The 21,415-nt window shown below is 39.4% G+C and overlaps 2 protein-coding genes across 2 annotated transcripts; one reads left to right on the forward strand and one right to left on the reverse strand.

Moving 5' to 3' along the window:
- Window positions 1-10,162: 10,162 nt before the first annotated feature.
- Window positions 10,163-14,492, reverse strand: LOC140819244 (uncharacterized). Its single transcript, XM_073179254.1, has 2 exons — window positions 10,353-14,492; window positions 10,163-10,183 (listed from the first exon to the last, which is right to left on the reverse strand). The coding sequence occupies exons 1-2, from the start codon at window positions 14,490-14,492 to the stop codon at window positions 10,163-10,165; spliced, it is 4,161 nt and encodes a 1,386-aa protein (XP_073035355.1).
- Window positions 14,493-16,250: 1,758 nt separating this feature from the next.
- LOC140819699 (U-box domain-containing protein 52-like) lies at window positions 16,251-20,920 on the forward strand. Its single transcript, XM_073179876.1, has 4 exons — window positions 16,251-16,611; window positions 17,101-17,219; window positions 17,405-17,523; window positions 20,565-20,920. The coding sequence occupies exons 1-4, from the start codon at window positions 16,287-16,289 to the stop codon at window positions 20,758-20,760; spliced, it is 759 nt and encodes a 252-aa protein (XP_073035977.1). The 5' UTR covers window positions 16,251-16,286; the 3' UTR covers window positions 20,761-20,920.
- The last annotated feature ends 495 nt before the right edge of the window (window positions 20,921-21,415 follow it).

Raw genomic sequence — 21,415 nt, forward strand, 5'->3', positions numbered from 1 at the left:
TCAGGTATTTGAGATTCGTGTACAAGAAAACGATAAGCGCTACTGTTTTGAGCATATCCAATGAAAATGCAATCCACAGTTTTTGGTCCTATCTTTACTTTCTTTGGAGTGGGTACTGCTACCTTGGCAAGACACCCCCACACGTATTGGTAAGAAGGACTTCTACCTTTCCATAACTCGTATGGGCTTTTATCTAGCTTCTTCCGGGGCACCTTATTTAAAAGGTAATTTGCTGTTAGAACAGCTTCCCCCCACATGTTCTGTGGTAAACCAGAACTTAATAGCAACGCATTCATCATTTCTTTCAATGTGCGATTCTTTCTCTCTACAATGCCATTTTGCTGAGGAGAATAAGGTGCAGTTCTTTGGTGTTTAATACCATGTTGAGCACAAAACTCAGCAAATGGTGATTCATATTCACCTTCACGATCACTTCTTAGCACCTTAATTTTCTTGCTAAGTTGGTTTTCAATTTCACTCTTATATTGGACAAATTTGTCAATAGCTTCATCCTTACTTTTAAGGAGATACACATAACAAAATTTTGTGCTATCGTCAACAAAAGTAATGAAGTATTTATTTCCACCACGAGTTTGTACACTTTTTAAATCACATACATCACTGTGAATTAGATCAAGTGGTTCACTATTTCTTTCAATAGTTCGAAAAGATGATCTCGTTAGTTTTGCCTCAACACAAGTTTCACATTTGTGTTGTTTGTCAATTTGGAATGCAGGAATGCTTTTCATGTTAATTAATCTACGAATTGTATCATAATTAACGTGTCCAAGTCTACCATGCCATAAACAAGAAGACTCAAGCAAGTAAGCAAAAGTGTTAACTTTATTCATCACGGGCTTAATAGCCATTACATTTAGTTTGAATAAACCATTACAAACATAACATTTGCCAACAAACATTCCACTCTTTGACAAAACCACCTTATCTGACTCGAAGACAATGCGGAAACCGTGCTTGTTAAGAAGCGACCCTAGCACCAAGTTCTTGCGAATGTCCGGTACATACAACACATTGTTTAGAGTCAGTTCTTTTCCAGATGTCATCTTCAGAACAACTTTCCCTTGACCCTTGATTTCAGAAGTGGCGGAATTTCCCATGAATAGTTTTTCACCATTCTCAGATTCCTCAAGAGTAGCAAACATCTCCTTGTCGGAGCAAACATGGCGAGTGGCACCAGTGTCGATCCACCACTCCCTGGTGTTCGAACCCACCAGATTAACCTCTGATATTACAGCACAGAGATTCATGTTCGAAACCTCATGAGCAATGTTCTCTACCACATTCGCCTCTCGGTTTCTCTTCGGCTTCTTACATTCAGATGCCTTGTGACCCATACCATCACAGTTGTAGCATTTTCCAGAGAACCTTTTCTTTGACACGCCTCCTTTGGGTCCCATGTTCAACCTTTTGCTGGAGGAGGAAAATGTTCTCTTTTTCGAGCTTTGGCCATGCTCGACAACATTTGCCTTAGCGGCAACAGGAGAAAATAATCGTCTTTCCGAACTCTTATTGTCTTCCTCGATGCGAAGTCGAACAATGAGCTCTTCAACATTCATCTCCTTTCGCTTGTGCTTCAAGTAGTTCTTGAAATCCTTCCAAGCTGGTGGTAGCTTCTCAACAATAGCAGCCACTTGGAATGATTCGCTCAAAGTCATCCCCTCACCGTGAATCTCGTGAAGAATCACTTGGAGTTCTTGAACTTGGCTTATAACCGGCTTTGAATCCACAATTTTAAAGTCCAGAAAGCGACCAACAAGAAACTTCTTGGCCCCGGCATCCTCGGTTTTGTACTTTCTGTCAAGGGATTCCCACAGCTCTTTAGCCGTTTTCTTTTCGCAAAACACGTTGTAGAGAGAATCTGCCAATCCGTTTAGTACATAGTTTCGGCACAAGAAATCAGAATGATTCCATGCCTCAACCGCACTAACAGATTCAACATCTCCCTCACCCTCGTTGAGTTTAGGAGCATCCTCCGTGAGGAATCTAGCCAGGTTCAGCATCGTCAAGTAAAACAGCATCTTCTGCTGCCACCTTTTGAAGTCCACACCAGTAAACTTCTCAAGTTTTTCACCGTGACTTGCTGGAACAGCAACCGCAGCAGCACGTGGGGTACCATGAGGGACAACTTGAGGAGGGACAACATGAACAGTTTCCCTTTGCACGTTAGTTTCAGTAGCCATATCTGAAACAAAACTCGTTATAAGTAATCTGTTTTAAGATTGTTATACAAAATGTATGGAATAAACAGAAAGGTATACTAAAACCAACGAACTAGTAGTATGAACAAAACAGTAGCACAATGCTTAAAATAAAGCAAACTGAGGCCTGTATGAAAATACAGTGTCCTTAAAACAGATTCGTCCCCTCCGGGATGTGCTTCGAGGATGAACTTGGACGTCTGTTTCCCAGGATACAACGGAACAACCAGCAGTGACTTAGCACGAGACACTACTACGACGAACTGAAAGCGTACCTTTACTTTATCACCGAGATTTAACGGAGGCAAATGAAAAGCTAACAAGATGAAATGCAAGAGAATACTTGAGAGAAAAGATTTTCATGCACTTTGAAATGGGGAAATGAGCACACTATTTATAAGCCCCCAAAAAGCATACCAAGAGTCATGCAAGATTAATTAACTCAATTAATCTTCCCATTAACTCAAGAATATGAAGAGCCACAAGTTTTCAAGTAACTCAAGAATGTGGAAAGTCAAAAGACACTCCACAATAATGAGCCACAACCAACTCAAGAATGTGGAGAACCAAAAAGCACTCCCACATTCATGACATATAATTTTTATTCAAATTTCCAACAAGATTTACCTCCGCTGCTCCCTCGCGGTAGCTAATGAAGTCGGCACGAACTCAACTATTTTATATGGTGAGATGGGCCGAATTGGCGAGGTTAGCTCATTTTGACATCTCTAGTTCTGATAGAAAATTAAAGTACTTGGATTTTTTTTGGTATGAAAACTAATTGCTAGGTTTTTTTTAGGTAATATTTTTATACATTTTATTCGGCCCAATTAAAGTGATCGCAAAAATTTGCAATTGGGCTCTGTCATTGTATGCATAAATCTTGGGTTGTCATTTTCCTGCGAATTGAGCTTCACTACTATTGAAACCCAAACAAGATCTCATTGCTTACACATTTCTATATAAAATATATATATATATATATCACCAACGAGACTAAGCTGTTAGCTCTTTATGTGAAATTTGTGGGTTGTAAGATGTCTCAATCCATGTATATATTACGGCACATATTAGGAGTGTGAAAAAATATCGACTTTTCGGTATACCGAGATTACCGTATCAAAAAAATATCGAATTTTCGTTACCGAAAAATTCGGTATATACCGGAATATCGAAATACCGAAAAACTATATAAAATTTTAAAATATATAATATTTTAAAACAATAAATTTATAAAATTTTAAAAATATAAGGTCTTTTCGATTTAAAACGATATATACCGATACCGTACCGAAATTTTCGACATATCGTACAATTTCAGTATAATCAATATGCTAGTTATATGTACCGAAATTTACAGTACAAAACGATATAACACCCCTAGGCCCTAGCACATATTGGTTCGTGAGATGTAATGCATGTAATATTAAAATATGTATAATACGAGAATGACAATCTGAAGTATGTGGATAACAAAAGATACATAGCTCCAAATTTTGTAAAATTCAAGTTAAAACGGTGGATAAAATAAGAATGTGGAAACAACTATGAAGTTCTTTATCATATAATCACATGAAATGGTGCCTAATATTTGAATGATAAGGATTGTTTCTGCCCATTGAGATATTTTTTTATAGACTGGATCTCATATGTGTGACACCCTAAAAACAAAGGTGCATAAATGCATTTTTATTAGTATAAATTTATAATTTTCACTTTTAAAATTTTATCACATTATTTTTCGGTACAAATTTTATTTGTCCAAAGTATCTAGAAATACATTAAAATACATCACAATACACTTAAAAATTAATCAAGCACTATAAGGTTCTCATTTCAAAATCAAATACCCAAAATATAATAAAATATTATAATTAAACTCAACATATATGTTAAGTAATTAATTACAATAATTATTAAGTTCAATATAAGATAATTAGGTTCAATAATTTATACACGAATATAATAATATTAAATTTGAATAAACATGAAATTTTTTCTATTTAATAAATAATTAATAATTATAATAATAAAATAATAATAATAAATAAAAATAATAATGAAATAAGGATAAGCATGAAATTTCGTATATATATATATCTGAACTCTTCACTCAAATGTTGAAACCAACGGAGAGAAGAAACGGAAAGGGAAGAAGAAAAAGAAAAGGGAAAAAGGAAGAAAAAATAGAAGGAAAAGCTATACTTTTTTCGAAAAATTCCAATAAATCACCAACTATTCACCTCATATCATAAAACAATATAGCGCTGGAGGTGACGTAAGAGGATCGACCGAAAACAAAGAAATCCAACAAAGATATTCCGCAAATCGACAACGGTATCCCGTATTCAAGTTAGGTACTTTTCGCTAATTTCTCTTATAGCTACACACCAAACTAGAGGTCGGCTTGAATAACAAAGTTGTACCTCTTGTTGCATAGATGAGGCACATACCGCCTGTCATCCCAAAATATTGCCGGAACTAACATTTTCGGAATGCCGGAGTACCCTAGTTCACCATAGGACGATATTTAAATCTGGTATCGTTCGGTTAGGAATTTGACAAAACTTTCAATAAAAGAATCCAAGATCACAAAAAGTTACACATGCAGGAAAAAAAACGGGCCGCGCCTGGCCACCGGACGGCCAGCCACGCGCCGGAGCAGTCGGCGCGTGTAACTCACGCGCCGCCGGAACGGCGATTTTCCGTCGGCCGAACGTTCCTGAGGTTATTTCCGACTTTTTGGCCAACTTTCGTAATGTTTGGATATACTTTCTAATTAATATGAATTTTTGAAACTTAATTAAAATCAACCGGATTAAATTTTGAACAAAAAATTAATTTGGAAATGATCAGCTAGTTACTTAAAAACTCTAACATATAAATATCATTCATAATATATTTTTAGGACTTGCTCCAGGAACTCGGAGTATTAATCAAGCCTAAACTGTAAGTTAACAGGTGATGAAATTACTATTCATTCTTCTATTAAAGCCTTTGACATTTGGCTTGGAAATTTCAATAGCATTTATTTAATGTTCAAATATCATCCACAGTTCATTTCAATTACTGATATATTTTCTTGCATATTTATGAATGGATTGATATATCATTAATGAATGGAATCATGAACAACGGATTTTGGTCCGGAAATTGAGTCCACTGGACAACGTGGCTTCGGCCCGGAAAACGAGTCCAATGAACAACGGGTCAAAAGTCCCGGGTATATGGTTCATCTGAACAATGCGCACCGAATATTTCGGTCCGGAGAATAGTTCACTCGGCTCGTAAAAAGTGCTCAATTAGAGCCACCAATATTAATTTATGGAATTTTCATTTATCTATTATTTCAATACATATCATTCATAATATCTAAATTGTTATGCCTTTTATTTCATGCATAATTATGATGAAGTGTTATTTAAAAGCCATATACTAATTTAAACTCACTAAGTCCTCAAAGACTTAATCATCTGTTTCTTTTCGTCTATTGTAATTTCCAAACACATGAACCCCCGAATTGGAACAAGAGGAAAATAACTGAAGCTGAAATAAGAGCATTTGAAAGTTGGGATGATCTGTTTATAAATGAATGTTAAACTTCCGTTGTAATATAATTGTACATATGAATGTTAGACTTCCGCTGCAAAATAATTGTACATGTTTGAAATAAGAATGTAAATATTTATAGATAATCTTTAAATTATTGTAGAAAATATTGAAATTTTTATCTACAATATCTTTCTAATAATAACAATGCTAAAAATAAAAATAGAAGTTCAATAAAGAAAGATTGAAAAATAATGTGGCACTTAGTAAGGGAATAATTATGAATTCCTAAATTGGGCGCCACAATGTGAGACCGTCTCACGGATCTTAATCTGTGAGACGAGTCAACCCTACCAATATTTACAATAAAAAGTAATACTCTTAGCATAAAAAGTAATACTTTTTCATGGATAACTCAAATAAGAGATCCGTCTCACAAATACGACCCGTGAGACCGTCTCACACAAGTTTTTGCCTTTTTTATATTTCTTCTTCGTTTAGCCAGAATAAAAATAAAAGGTTATATCGTAGTGCACAAAAACTAATGAGTAGGTCTCTTGTGAGACGGTCTCACGAATCTTTATATGTGAGACGGATCAACTCTACCGATATTCACAATAAAAAGTAATACTCTTAGTCTAAAAAGTAATATTTTTCATGGATGACCCAAATAAGAGTTCTGTCTCACAAAATACAACCTGTGAGACCATCTCACACAGATCTTTACCAAAACTAATACACGTAAACCTCATGCATTATTGAAATAATGATTAAGTAAAGCATGCTATGTCTTAAATTACTTTAAAAGCGCACACACACATATATATATATATATATATATATATATATATATATATATATATATATATATATTTATTTATTTATTTATTTATTTATTATGCTATTTATAATGTTTTCTCGAGTTTAGTTTTTCAAAAGAATGTTCGATGTCGAACGGGGAAAGGAGACCAGAGACGATTAATATGTTAAAAATTTAAAGTTATATTTTTATTTTAAGTCTAGAAATTAAGTATTTTAAAAGATTTTTAAATTTTAACATTTTAAGGGCTAAAATTATTTTATCGGGTGAAATAGAAACGCTAAGCATTTTAATTAGCAAATTTTGGTGACTAGTATGTGGAAATTTTTATACTATTTATGGTGATTGTTTTTAAACTTGGATTTTTATGGTTATGGTTTACAAACGCTGAAGTTTAATACTAAATTATTTTTAGTACGAGTAGTAACTGATGCTGTACAAAATTTAGGTGATCAATCTATCCGGGTGGACACGTTGTTATGAGAGAATAACCCGTACTTCAGTGTCCACAGCAGTTAATATCAGGGTCGCCACCTGTGTCACGAAACGAGATCAGAGGTATTGCGAGATTCTCAGTAAAAGGTCCTCCGGTACTCGAGTTAGCAAACACCCCAAGATATGTACTCTCAAAAGCTAGAGACTTTTTGGAGCATATAATGAGATAAAAAAATCCTCCTCCAAATGGTGTGATAGCTCCTATATATAAGCTTTCTAGATGGGCCATGGGCCCTCAATCATCTTGGGCTCTCTATTGGGCCCAATCTTTAATTAATGGCCCAATCTAATCTTTACCACACTAATTACCTAACTCACAAAATTAAATCACCTCTTAGACTAATACCCATCATAAGCCCCCCACTCTCGAACACCTACACTGTATTGAAGGTGATCGAGAGTAATAATTTAGCAGAAGAAAAAGTTTTCTCCTACGCCCTTAACAAAATAAAATACTACAACGGAACGCAAAACCTACTCTATTCTCCAATTTAATTCTGCAAGTAGGTCAAAACCCCACCTCTCTATAAAAAGGGGCCCCCATGCTTTATCCTTCACCCACTCCGCCGCCACCATGTCAGGTATTCTCTTTGTTTTACCTTTTTTGCTTACGATCATTATTGTTGTTTTTGTACTATATTATTATATAATATATCAAATGTTATTCCTTTACTCTGTACTCCATGAAACAATCGGTTTTATTCTTGCCTTTATTTGCTTTACCGTGGCGTACTCCATGAAACAATCGGTTCTGTTCTTGCTTTTATTTGCTTTACCGTGGCAACCTTGTACTCCATGAAACAATCGGTTTCGAATATGCTCTGTTCCCTTCCCACCGATCGTTTGCAAGGAACTCACGATGCCTATCCTGGAACCGGCGGAGCGGGTGGTGCCGTTGAAAGGGGTCGCGTCGGAGATTGACTGCAGCCCGTAGCTCGGAAATGGCGTTGAATACGGGTTATGTATGTTCAGGCACGTCGTCGATCTAGGAGATATGACGAGGCGACTGATGATCCCATGCGTGTATTCTTCATCCCACAGCGCCTCACTATTCTTTGAATCTGCTCTAGCTTATCTGCCACCTTCATCGTGGAAGGCCTCATGCAATGCTAAGCGAGACATTCAAATGCAATTCTGGACACTTTACGTATAGATGAAAGGGCCAGGTCTTGTGTTGGTTTAATTTGTGAATTGTATTTGGGTTGGGGTAATTTGGGCTAGGCTTTGGGATTGGGTTGGGTTGGGTTGATTTGTGGATTGGATTTGGGTTGGGGTAATTTGGGCTTGGCTTTGGGATTGGGTTGGGTGGATATGGGTTATGGATTGGGTTGGGTTGGGTTGATTGGATTTGGGTTGGAATAATTTGTTTAATGGATTTGGGTTGGGTTGATTTGTGGATTAGATTTGGGTTGGGGTTAATTGGGTTGGGTTGTCTTGTGGGTTTGATTTGGGTTGGGGTTAATTGGGCTTGGGATTGGGTTTGGGTTGGGTGGATATGGGTTATGGATTGGGTTGGGTTGGGTTGGGTTGATTGGATTTGGGTTAATCTCTACAACACGATACAGGTTGTGCGCCTAACGCTACTTCTTTCGGGTTATCTGATAAATTTTAAAACGTTTTGCAGGGTGCGCGCCTCGTGGTAAGGAGTACTCTTTACTAATGGCTAGTCGTACGAACAAATCTCCCCTTTCGAGTGATTTTAGTAGGGGTGAGGCTTCAGATACTTACTCGCATCACTCTGACACTCCGTCCCTCTTGAGCGATTTGGGTTCTCTGGGTGATTTGACCCTCCTTGGTGACCTGGGCTCTTTGGGAGATGATGTTTTAATGGATGATCTCGAGAGTTCTTTCCCTCCCATCCCTCAAGTGCCATTACCTTGCCTTCGTGGTTCCTCGTTTGGTGAGAATCTTGATCAAGAAGTTATTCCCGGGGATCTAGATCGGAGCCTTCTGACTCCTCAGGATGTGAAGTGCTTGAGTGGTAAACTGGAAATCTCCTCTGACTATGAGTTTAAGGCTCCTGGCCTGGGGGATTCTTATCACAACCCACCCGCAGGATATTTTACCGTGACCCTGGCCCATTTTAATAGCGGGTTTTCCATTCCTCCTCATTCCTTACTAGTTGAGGTGATTCGTACCTTAGGTGTAAGCTTCAGTCAACTGTCCCCAAATTCACTTACTTATTTCCTGGGATTCTGTCATCGAGCCAACGAGTTTCAAATTCCGGCTACTACTTCTCTGTTCCATTCTCTTTTCTCAGTACGATGCCTTAAGCCTGACTACTCCGTCTACTTTCAACCTCGTGCCGGTTGTAAGTTTATGGTCAGATTACGCTCGACTCGAGGGGATTGGCGGTCCCATTTTCTTTTTGTAAAGGATAGTGGATGGGGCGTACCCTCAACTTGGAGCTCTAGTTGTAGTGTTGTGAAAATGAGAATGATTCATCGACATTTGCAAGTTCAGTGTCAAACCCTGGGGTTTTTTGATGATTTATTCGATCCTAAGAGTTTGTTGGCCTGCGGTACCTCTTTTGTTGCTCTAATTATCTTTTTGCACATCGTTGATATTTGTTATTTTTAACTTTTACGCTTGAATTATGATTTTTTGATGCTTCATTGCCCTCTATTGTCCTTCTAGGGTTGCGCGTGAACTTGGCCACCCTTCAGGCTCGCGAAGATCTTCCTACCGGAGAGAAGAAAAGAGCTGATGATCGGCGTTACCCTTCCGCTCCTCGATCTTCTATCCCTACTTCGGGGTCGCATCCCCCGGCTGGCCGTGGAGGAGGGTCTAGTTCTCAAGGTCGTCAGGGGCCTCATCCTACATCTACTGACAGCCATGCTTCTGGAGCTGTTGTGGATAAAAGAAAGGACCAGTGTACTAGAGGACATGATGATGGCAAGAGGAAAAGCGAAGTGGCGACCCCGCCAAATTTTAAGAAAGGTCGCGGAGATCCGATATCGTCTTCTCGAGGCCCTCGGAAGAACTCTCTATTCTTGGAAGGAGTTAATGCTAAGGAGAGAGTGGGGTCATTCTGGGATACCGACGACCCGCAGAACTTTACAGGCCAATGCCCTTCCTCCTAAATGATTCCCACAAATTCCTTCGTGAATCTCTCGAAGTACGTAGTTAGCATTACTGGGAGCAAGACACTTTAAGTACGGTAAGGAGTAGCCCCTTTTGTACAACTCATTATCTATCATTGTAAATCGGGCGGCTCTGATCCGAAGCTTTCGGGCTGTGGACGGATCTTGTGGTAGGTTTTCTTGTACCAGGAAATTGATGATTTCATCTTTCCAGCTTGGTTCACCCTCTCCCGCGCACAGAATGTCAAGAGTTGATCCCTCCGCTTCTTCCTTAGTAACGGCTAGAAAAGTGACCCTTCTACTGTCAATATTTGTCATTGAACTTGCCATCTTGGCTAACCTATCTGCTAGTTCATTCTGGGCCCTGGGTATACGCTTTATCTCATAGTTCTCTAGACGCGAGAGCAGCTCATTAACCCGGAGCACATACCTGGCCATCTTCTCCTCCTTAGCCTCATAAGTCCCTTGAAGTTGGTTAACCACAAGCTGGGAGTCACTGTGCGCCACCAACCTCTTTGATCCTGCGGCTAAGGCTAGCTTTAATCCTAATATAATAGCCTCGTACTCTGCTTCGTTATTTGATGCCGAAAACTGAAGCCTTATGGAATACTGAAACTTGTCTCCTTGAGGATTTTCTAACAATATCCCGGCTCCACTTCCTGATGCAGTGGAAGATCCATCAACAAACAGTGTCCAAGTGGGGCTGGAACATTCTGCCTCCACTATCTCCATCTCTACTATGAAATCTGCCAGAACCTGGGCTTTGACCGCTGGGCGCGGTTGATACTCCAAGCCGTACTCGCTCAACTCCACCGCCCATTTGACCATCCGACCAGATGCCTCGGGGCTGGAGAGTACCTTTTTCAAGGGATGGTTGGTCAATACTACCACCTGATGTGACTGGAGGTAAGGACGTAGTTTCCTTCCAGCAGTGACCAGCGCCAGGGCTAGTTTTTCGATATTGGTGTATCGAAATTCTGCACCCTGCAATGTTTTGCTCACGTAATATACTGGCTTATGCTCGCGCCCCTCCTCTAAGGTTAGCACTGCGCTGATTGCTTCGGCCGAGACTGCTAGATAAAGGAACAACGTATCTCCTTCGCACGGTTTCACAAGTAAGGGTGATGTGGTCAAGTATTTCTTCAAGCTGCTGAAGGCTTGTTGACACTCGTCCGTCCATTTGAATCTACTTCCTTGTCTAAGCACTTTAAAGAATGGCAGGCCTTTATCTGCCGACCGAGAGATGAATCTGTTAAGGGCGGCGATTCGTCCTGTCAACTCTTGTATTCCCTTTAATGTCTTCGGAGGAGACATGTTCAAAACAGCACTGATCTTCTCAGGATTAGCTTCTATCCCTCTCACTGAGACCATATAACCTAGGAATTTCCCTCCTCCGACCCCGAATGTGCACTTTTCAGGGTTTAACTTCATTTTATACTTTCTCAGAATGTCAAAGCATTCTCTGAGATCTTCAGTGTGGGTTGAAGCCAGCATGCTCTTGACAAGCATGTCGTCTATATACACTTCCATGTTGCGCCCGATTGTTTTTTCAAACATCTTGTTTACCAACCGCTGGTAAGTTGCCCCGGCGTTCTTTAATCCAAACGGCATCACCTCGAAACAGTAAATTCCTCGATCAGTTACAAAGCTTGTCTTTTCCTGATCTTCAGGTGCTAGCCGAATTTGATTGTAGCCTTGATATGCATCCAAGAAGCTAAGCATTTCGCACCCGGCGGTGGAGTCTACCAATGAATCAATCCTTGGCAGCGGGAAAGGATCCTTAGGGCAGGCTTTATTCAGATCAGTGAAATCTATGCACAACCGCCACTTGTTGCCCGGCTTCGGTACGAGTACGACATTCGACAACCACTCTGGGTACATGACGGGGTGGATGTACTTGGCTGTTAATAGCTTCTCTACTTCTTCACTGATACGTCTGCTCTTCTCGAGACCGAACGTCCTTTTCTTTTGCTTGATTGGTTTTATCTTTGGATCTGCTCTGAGATTGTGGAGCGCATACTCCTGGGGTATTCCTGGCAATGCTTCATCCTTCCAGGCAAATACGTCTGCATTATTTCTCAGAAAGGCTGTCAGGGCTTCTTCCAAATTAGTTGGTAAACCTGTGCCAACCTTGACTTTGCTCTCGGACTTTCCTGGTATTACTTCTATACTTTTCAGTACTTCTGCGGCTTTAAGTCTCTCGTCTCTTCCTGATTCGTTTTCTACAATATGAATCTCGTTGTTCCCTGGATGATGCTCCAACTTCTGCTTACTTCTGGGTGATGAGTCCTTTGGGGCAGCTTGCCTCTTTCGATGACTTGCTGTCCCCTGCAAGGTGATGGCATGACATTCTCTTGCCAATCGACTATCACCGGTGGCCTCCCCTATTCCTTCGGGTGTGGGGAACTTAAGTTTCATGTGGTACGTAGAGCCTATCGCCTGAAACAAATTTAAGCTAGGACGCCCCAAAATAATGTTGTATGCTGACGGAGACTTCACTACGAGAAATTTCACCATCTTAGTGGTCCTTAGCGGGTAAGATCCCAAGGAAATGGGAAGCACAACCTCCCCTAATGCCTCAACCACCTCCCCCGCAAATCCAACCAGAGGCGTGTTTACTGGGGCTATTAGGGCATTGTCGATTCCTAGTTTCACAAAAGCGCTATAAAAAATGATATCTGCAGAACTTCCTGAATCCACTAGTATCTTTTTCACCCAGAAATTGGAAATGGTGGCGGAGATGACTAGGGTGTCATTGTGTTCCCCACGAGGGAACTCCAGGTCACTGTCACCGAAAACCATACCTCCCTTCGACTGGACTATCTCGAGTACGGTGTGTGATTTGTTACTAGTTGTAGATGGAAGTTCTTGCAATGCTGCGCGAATCAAAGTTTTTCTCGTCCTATTCGAATCCCCACATGCTGGGCCTCCAGAAATTACTGCGATGATTCCTCCAGTAGGGAGGTTCTCCTCTATCCTTTCGGGCCGTTTCCCTTGGTCATTGTTCCCTCTCAGAGGGCTGGGCTTGCGCTGGAATTCCGGGCGCTTACTGTCCTGCTGATTTCGTGACTTATCCACGAAACCGCCCAAGTATCCTCGCTTGATGAGTTTCTCTATTTCTGCTCGCAGGACAAAACAATCTTCTGTGGTATGACCTTTGTCTTTGTGAAAACGACAATACTTGTCAGATTGTTGTCTTTTCGAGTTCTCTTTCATAGGGCGAGGGGGCTGCAAAAGACCTTGCTTTTCGGCTACAACTAGTATGTCTGTCAAGCGTGAGTTCAGCGGGATGTGCTGGAGATGAGGGCTCTGAGTTACCTGCCTTTCTTCCTTCTTGACCCCGAATTTCTCATCTTCTCTCTTTCTTTTTACAAGATAACGAGGTTCTACTGCTTCTTCGATGCGTATGTACTTTTCTGCTCTTTCAAGTAATTCTTCCAAAGTGCTAGGGGGTTTTCCCGCTATTGATTCTTTGAATCTCCGGTGACGAAGGTTTTGCTGCATGATTCCTGCCAGTAAATCGTGATTGACGTACGGGACCTCATGAACAGCCTGAGTGAATCGCTGTACGAACTCTCTCAGGCTTTCTCCCTCCCTTTGGACTATGGTGAACAAATAAGACGCTGTCTTGGGATACTTCCTATTAATGGAGAATTGTTGAAGAAAACGTCTGATGAGTTCATCCAGGCTGCCTATTGTCCCCGGGGGTAGCTTGTTGAACCAAGTAAGGGCCTGTCCTGATAGGGTAGTTCGAAAGATTTTACAGTAAGCAGCGTCGCTGATGTCATAAAGGTCTGCCTTTGCATAAAATTTGTCGAGGTGATCTTGTGGATCCCCTTCTCCTTTATACTCAGGTAGGTTTGCTATCTTTAGTCCAAGCGGCAGCATTTCCGCTAGTACAGTTGTGGTGAAAGGGCTGCATCGCGCAAGTGAAAATGCCATTGCACCCTCTTCTCCTCTCTTGGCGTGGAGTTTCTGACAGGATGGAGGTGCCTGGCTATGAGCCTCGTCATCTTGTAGTGCAGTCCCCTTCTTCAGGTTTGTCGGTGGCACGTTGTTGGTCCCGACTACCTCTCTCTCTGGTAAGACTCTTTCTGAATGATGTGAACGGGCTCCTTCGCCGTGTGCTCCCCTGTTCTCGCTGTGCTGCTGCCGAGCTGCGAGGTACCGCTCCACGGCTTCGGCGGCAGCCTTAGAAGCTGCTTCCTCCATCAATGCCTTCAGAACCTCGGACGTGATCAGGAACTCCTCCTGCTGCGGTCGAGCTGGAGGAGGGCGTCCATGCTCTTCCTGAGCATCATGGGTCGTACGCGATCGTGTTTGCATTCTCAGTGATCAGGTGGCAGTTCCCACAGACGGCGCCAAGCTGATGCTGTACAAAATTTAGGTGATCAATCTATCCGGGTGGACACGTTGTTATGAGAGAATAACCCGTACTTCAGTGTCCACAGCAGTTAATATCAGGGTCGCCACCTGTGTCACGAAACGAGATTAGAGGTATTGCGAGATTCTCAGTAAAAGGTCCTCCGGTACTCGAGTTAGCAAACACCCCAAGATATGTACTCTCAAAAGCTAGAGACTTTTTGGAGCATATAATGAGATAAAAAAATCCTCCTCCAAATGGTGTGATAGCTCCTATATATAAGCTTTCTAGATGGGTCATGGGCCCTCAATCATCTTGGGCTCTCTATTGGGCCCAATCTTTAATTAATGGCCCAATCTAATCTTTACCACACTAATTACCTAACTCACAAAATTAAATCACCTCTTAGACTAATACCCATCAGTAACCATGATTTATTTTACGAGTTATATTTATAAAAAATTATTTAATAAGGAAGTTTTAAATTTTGCCGCAAATATTAAATTACCAGTATTTTAGGATTTGGTTCGTCACATATATTACATGTTTATTCATAAAATATATTTTTATCGTGTTATTTCTTTCCACATAAACCTTAATTTATGGTAAATATTGCGATTAGTCTGAATCTTTGACACTGGAATAATGTGAAGCAAATAAAAGCAGCAAGTTGAGGCAATGATAAATCTTTTATCCGCAAAACGTAATTGCCCGTATAACAGTGTTCTAGGTTGACGATAATCGGCTCTAAGATATAACGACTTCTAATCAAGAGAATATTGTACTACAACTCTTGATAACAGTAAACGCAATATGCAGAACTTTCAAGCACAGAGTGAACGAGATGAGAATGCATCAAAAATGCGAAAAAGTATGAGCAATGCAGATAGAAGGATTATTTGTAGCCTACTCATCAGTTGCGTAGAAGGAGCACAACCTTCTGGATTCAAACGGAACTTTCTGTAAAAGGCCAAGGGACGCACTGTTTGATCCGAATGCAGCCTGGCTGCTGTGAAGGCTAAGGACGCACTGTTTGGTTCAAGTGCATGTGATAGACTAAGGGAGACAAAATTTCCGAATGAGTGCAATCTTTATTTGAAAATTTAAAAATTATTTTCCAAACAAATTTTGTCCAAAAAAACTTATACTACGGTTAAGAGACATCATCTCACCGGGCCGACCTGCCATGTGCGTGTGTTTCACTGTGACCGAGCCTATCACCATCTTCCCCCTTCCAAAAACTTCTGGTGTCCCTTGGGCCCAAACTCTTAGCTCAAATTTGGAGATAATAAGACATACTATACTTGACTCCTTTTCCAATGTGGGATAACTCTCACTTCCTTTCATTCATTACTCACCATTTATCCAACAAATATTTCATTAATTTTTTAAAATTAATGATTATAATATATTGAGGTTCACATCGATCCAAACGTGACTCTTGAGTTGCTATACATTTTAAAAGATTTGAGTTGCATTATTACCATCAACTATAACTTTTGGTAAAACGGAAATTGTCTGATCGTAAACTATGTTATATTACAAGTCGCTAAAATATAATTTGTATAGTTTAAATCTTTAAAATACACGAAATATGTTCTCAAGTCAAGATTTTTTCCTCACCTTATGTCTAGAGTCTTCAATATATTCTATACACATAACCAAAACTTTTTAAAGTCTTTTTTAACCTCTAGTAGCTTAGAAAGCAACGACCCTTTTTCATCTTTTCATCCAATTTGTACTTTTCTTCTTGTTGCATGAATCTCTCTTTTTTTTTTAAAAAAAAAAGAGTAAAGGGGAGAACAGGAAGACCCTTAACATATATGGAAGGAGAGAAATCTATGTCAACAGATGAGGGGCAGCATCGTAATTGGCCGGCACCGTCGCCGGAAATCGTAGAGATCGGAGAAGAAAGCAAGAGCATAGTCACGAGCCGAGATGTAGGTGCCAATGATGTATATGTTGCCGTTGGCAAAAATGACTTGCATTTAGTCAAATGGGCACTTGATCATGCTATATCTCCCGGAAGTCGCGTCGTTCTCGTGCACGTTTTCGCACCCCTCACCTACATCCCCACTCCAGGTGCGGTTCTTACAGTTCCTTTCTATCTTTGCTCGATGGTGTCGTAGCTAGGTTTCCATTTTTGCACTCTTTCTGATGACTATTTTTGGTGTTGTAGCTAGTTTGTTTCGAATTCTGATGTAAGGATTGTATACCAATTTGAGATACAAATCTCTAACATGATCATATGGATATTTGGATCATGAGTCACGAGTTATAAATTTGGAGTTCTAGCTAGATTCATACCCCAAGATTGTGTCTGTGTTTCGAAAAGAACCACCCCGATTCGCCATATGTCGCGACGGAGTACTTAAGGTGCAATGGGGGTCTCTCGAGTGGATTAACAAGTTGGCTAAACTAAATATAGGATCATGAACCACACAACATTTGCTGAATCAAGAGTTGCCTAAATGTTTTGGCATCCCATTTTAGCTAGGAACTACTTACATTCGAACCCGAAAATCGTCCCTAAAAGATGATCTAAACGTCGCCTGCAATTTTGTGTGGCAGTGGGGAGGCTATCAAGAAGCCAGTTGAGCAAAGATCAGGTGCAGGTTTACATCAAGGAAGAAAGCAACAGGAGAAAGCATCTCTTGCAAAAATACATCAACATATGCAATGAATCCAAAGTATGTGCTGGCTGACTCGGGTATTTCGATTAAATGGGAGACACAGAATATTTTTCTCCAGTTAGCCAAAACTTACAGTTTGAAAAATTAGGACCGTCCCGGAATCATCTTGTTGGATCGTTCTTGAGATTTATTCGTCGTTTTTCTCGGAAAATCGTTGTTTATATATTGTGTTTATGATGCAGATTCCGGTGGACACAATGCTTGTGGAAAGCAGTGCATCGGCCAAAGCAATATTAGATCTCATTTCAGTTGCTAATATCACCCATCTTGTTGTAGGTACCAAGCAATCACCCTTTACAAGGTAACCCTTATTTTCCTTTTTTTTTTTTTGAGTAGATCTCTTATTTGTACTATAAGACGGACAATCTGATTTATATATATAAAGAAAAATAATATTTTCACATAAAAAAGTAATATTTTTCACGAGTTGAGTCAGATCGAAAATCCGTGTCATAAAATTAACCTATGAGACTTTTGTGTTCTTTTTATAAGTAGAAATAAACTGTATAATTCAAAGAGTGAAAAATATTACAAATACGAGTTATGCCCATTTGGGTTCAGTCCATCGGACAGATCCAACCTACCTTAAAAAAAAGATGAGTTACGGTTTAACCACTTATTTGAAAGTGAGCCAAACTAACTGTTCGAGTTTTGGGTTGAGCAGATAGGATAGCCCTGTGGGGACCCGACGCTAATCAGTGTTACGATGTTTGGGACTAATTAATCAATATAAAAGGGTTAAATTTTTTAAAATACAAAGAGGCCATTAAACTGAATACAAATCTTGCGTTATCTACAAGAATTCAACTAGGTTCAACTACATATCAGTACTGAATCCTATGTTGCTTCGAAGCCCGGATCTCCACGCTATCTAATCTTCTCTCATCCTCTTCTTGACCCTGATCCAGCCCCACCTGTTGTCATGCACACATACAAAACAAGACAACAGCCGGATAACTCCGGTGAGATATAAATATCCCAGTATAAACAATGTAAACATGCAGTCATATAAAAGCATATACGAAAGCATATAAGAATTATTCATAACATGTCTCAAATCAGAAACATAAATTCATATCAAACATTCAATAATTATGAATGACATAAACAATGTAAATCAACATGTCATATCAGACTCAACTCAACCGACGCGTCGTCTCAGACACGACTCAACTCTATCCTAGGGATACCGATATCTGGATATAGGTAATTATATCGAATCTCAGTCGATAGGAATGAATCAATTCCTAAACGGCATTGATATAATTAATATTTCCAGTGTCTGGGCGAATCAGCCGCAGAATTGACGACTCAGTCAATAACCCGACGAATCAGCCGGTAATTAGGCGAATCAGCCAATAATCAGACAACTCAGCCTGTATTTAAGCGAATCAGCTTAAGTTTAGACGAATCAGTCAATCACCAGACGAATCAGCCGGTGACTAGGCGAATCGGCCTATAATAAGACGAATCAGTCAATAACCTGACGAATCAGCCGGTGACTAGGCGAATCAGCCTATGACTCAACGACTCAGTAATCAATACATACAGTCAGTATCTAAGCAACTCAATCAATGACTAGCGAATCAGCAGTCATTACATGCAGTGGCTATAAATCAATATACTATAATCATCAATCTCATCAATTACAAGAATTAATATAATAAACTAAGTATGTGATTTAGGGAAACTCGAGTCAAACCTTCCTCGAGTTGTGCAATCCCAACTCAACATTAATTTATACCTTTCTTTCTGTTACTCTGACTCGGTCGCAGTCTTGAACTCCAAGCCTGTCAATACTCAGTCTGACAATAATGATATCGAGAGTACCGTATCAATACACCACTCAATTAATACTGGATATAAACAGAATTCAATCAAATTCTGTTTCAACAACATAACGGCGTAATCTCAATATATCCAGCCCTATCATATCACTCAGATATCAATTCTAATATCTCATAATCGATAATCACTCAATCTGGATATCAATTCTTATTCAATCTCATTCTGAAAATCATAACAAGTTCATATTCAGTCCGTTTCTTAATCTGACTTCGATTCTATGCTGTTTACTATGTCAAGAACAACATATATAAGTTCCATTCAATTCTGACAATACCATAATTCTAAAACATGTCAAAACGTAGTAAAACTTACGTCCAGTTGTAGCCTACGTCGATAGGAACTCGATACCGAAGTCGGATTCAAAATCAAACGGACGGATTTCTCGCAAAAAGCATAAGGATTTTCTTTCTTCCTCCTCGGACCTTTTCTCGATTTCTTGCGTTAAATTCTGAAGGAACGAATGGCTATCACACATATATATACCATGCATGAATTCGAAGAGGTGTCACAATTTCCGCAAAACACGTATCACCGCGGGTGCGGTAGGTGTAACACCGCGGGTGCGCTCATGCTTCGACAATCTTATCTATTCTGAAATTGCACGACCGCGGGTGCGGTACATGTCAAGACCGCGGGTGCGGTCATGTCACCGCGGGTGCGGTAACGCTTGCACCGCGGGTGCGGTCACCCTTCGCTAAAACTGTCCAAGTTTCTGTCCATGCACCGCGGGTGCGGTACATGCAAGGCCGCAGGTGCGGTGTTGCTTCGGCAACACACTCTGAAATTCAAAATAAATGGCCACACATTATCTTAAATCGTGTCTCAGTTGGCCCTTTCGTAATCACGTTAAATTATAAATCAATAATCCTTGATTAACCGTGATAATTTCTCGGGCATTACACTGCCATTTATCTAAAAGGTAAAAACTTGTGTAAGACGGTCTCACATATCGTATTTTGTGAGACGGATTTCTTATGTGAGTCATCCATGAAAAAAATTTATTTTTTATGTTAAAAGTATTATTTTTTTATTATGAATATCGATAGGGTTGACACGTCTCACAGATAAATATTCGTGAGACAATCTCACAAGAGACCTACTCTATCTAAAAATATTAAAATCTCTATTAATCATTAAACGATTATTTTTCTTCTTTGAAATAATTATTATTTAGTTACGCGAATGTAGACATATCACGTTTATCACAAAAACTTTTGTAACTCGATCTCACGAGTTAATTTTGTGAAACGAGTCTCCTATTTAAGCAATCCACGAAAAAAATATCATTTTTATGCCAAAAGTACTACTTATTATTGTAAATATGAGCATAATTGACACGTCTCACGACTAAAGATCTAAATTGACATATGTCGAAACAAGCCAATATTGCTCGACCCGAAAGATATGTGTCATCGAGTAGCTCGGTGATCGTATACGTTACATTTTGACATTATAAAAACATAGTATACAAATTATTTAGTGAATTGATGTCAGGCTAGCAAGAAAGGGGCTAGGAAAAGGAGAATACATACAGAAGAAAGCACCAGAATTCTGTGAAGTCACAGTGGTATACGATGGGAAGAAGATGGACGGTCATCGCAAGGTGCACGAGGCTCGACGGCCACAGATCACTCGACATTCTGAAAGGAACTTCTTCGAGTGTGTGTGTTTTTCGGGCAAATTTGAATGACTATTTTTGTCTACTCTTGTGGTTAATTAGTTTATATAAGTTTCGAGTTGGTGTAAAGATTTATTATAATTAGATCTCGAACACGAGATTATCTTTTCGAACTTTAGCTATAAATTATGGGTAAAAATCCTAGTTTATTTTGGTTGTATAATATATAAAAAAATTGTAATTAGATTGGTTTAGGTTTTTCGTAAATTAATACTTAATTTATTCCTGACGGTAAATTAAACACTTGAAATTGTGAGGTATTTATAACCAGATGTTTGCAACAATTTATGCTCGTAAAGAAGCGATTAAATTTATAGATAATGAAAAAGTGAGCAAAAATCAAAAGTGAGTAGTGTTTGAAAACAAGATTGAAAACTGAAAACCAGAATTGAGTAGTGTCTAACAAGTTATTTTAATACTAGCTTTTACCAGAATCATTTTTATACAAACAAAATTATCATCCTATCAGCTTCTGGATTTCAATTAAATTAAACAGAAACTAACCTAAAATTTAGGTTCAAGAAATGCTCAAGACTGATTTTTGACGAAAAAGTCAAGAATTATTTTTTTCTGAGGGATATAAACACTCTCTTAGTTTATTATTATTATTATTATTATTATTATTATTATGACAATGAAATATTCTAGTTTTTGATAAAAACTTGTG

This window comes from Primulina eburnea, chromosome 18, assembly GCF_022965805.1.
Source record: "Primulina eburnea isolate SZY01 chromosome 18, ASM2296580v1, whole genome shotgun sequence".
Classification (NCBI taxonomy): domain Eukaryota; kingdom Viridiplantae; phylum Streptophyta; class Magnoliopsida; order Lamiales; family Gesneriaceae; genus Primulina; species Primulina eburnea.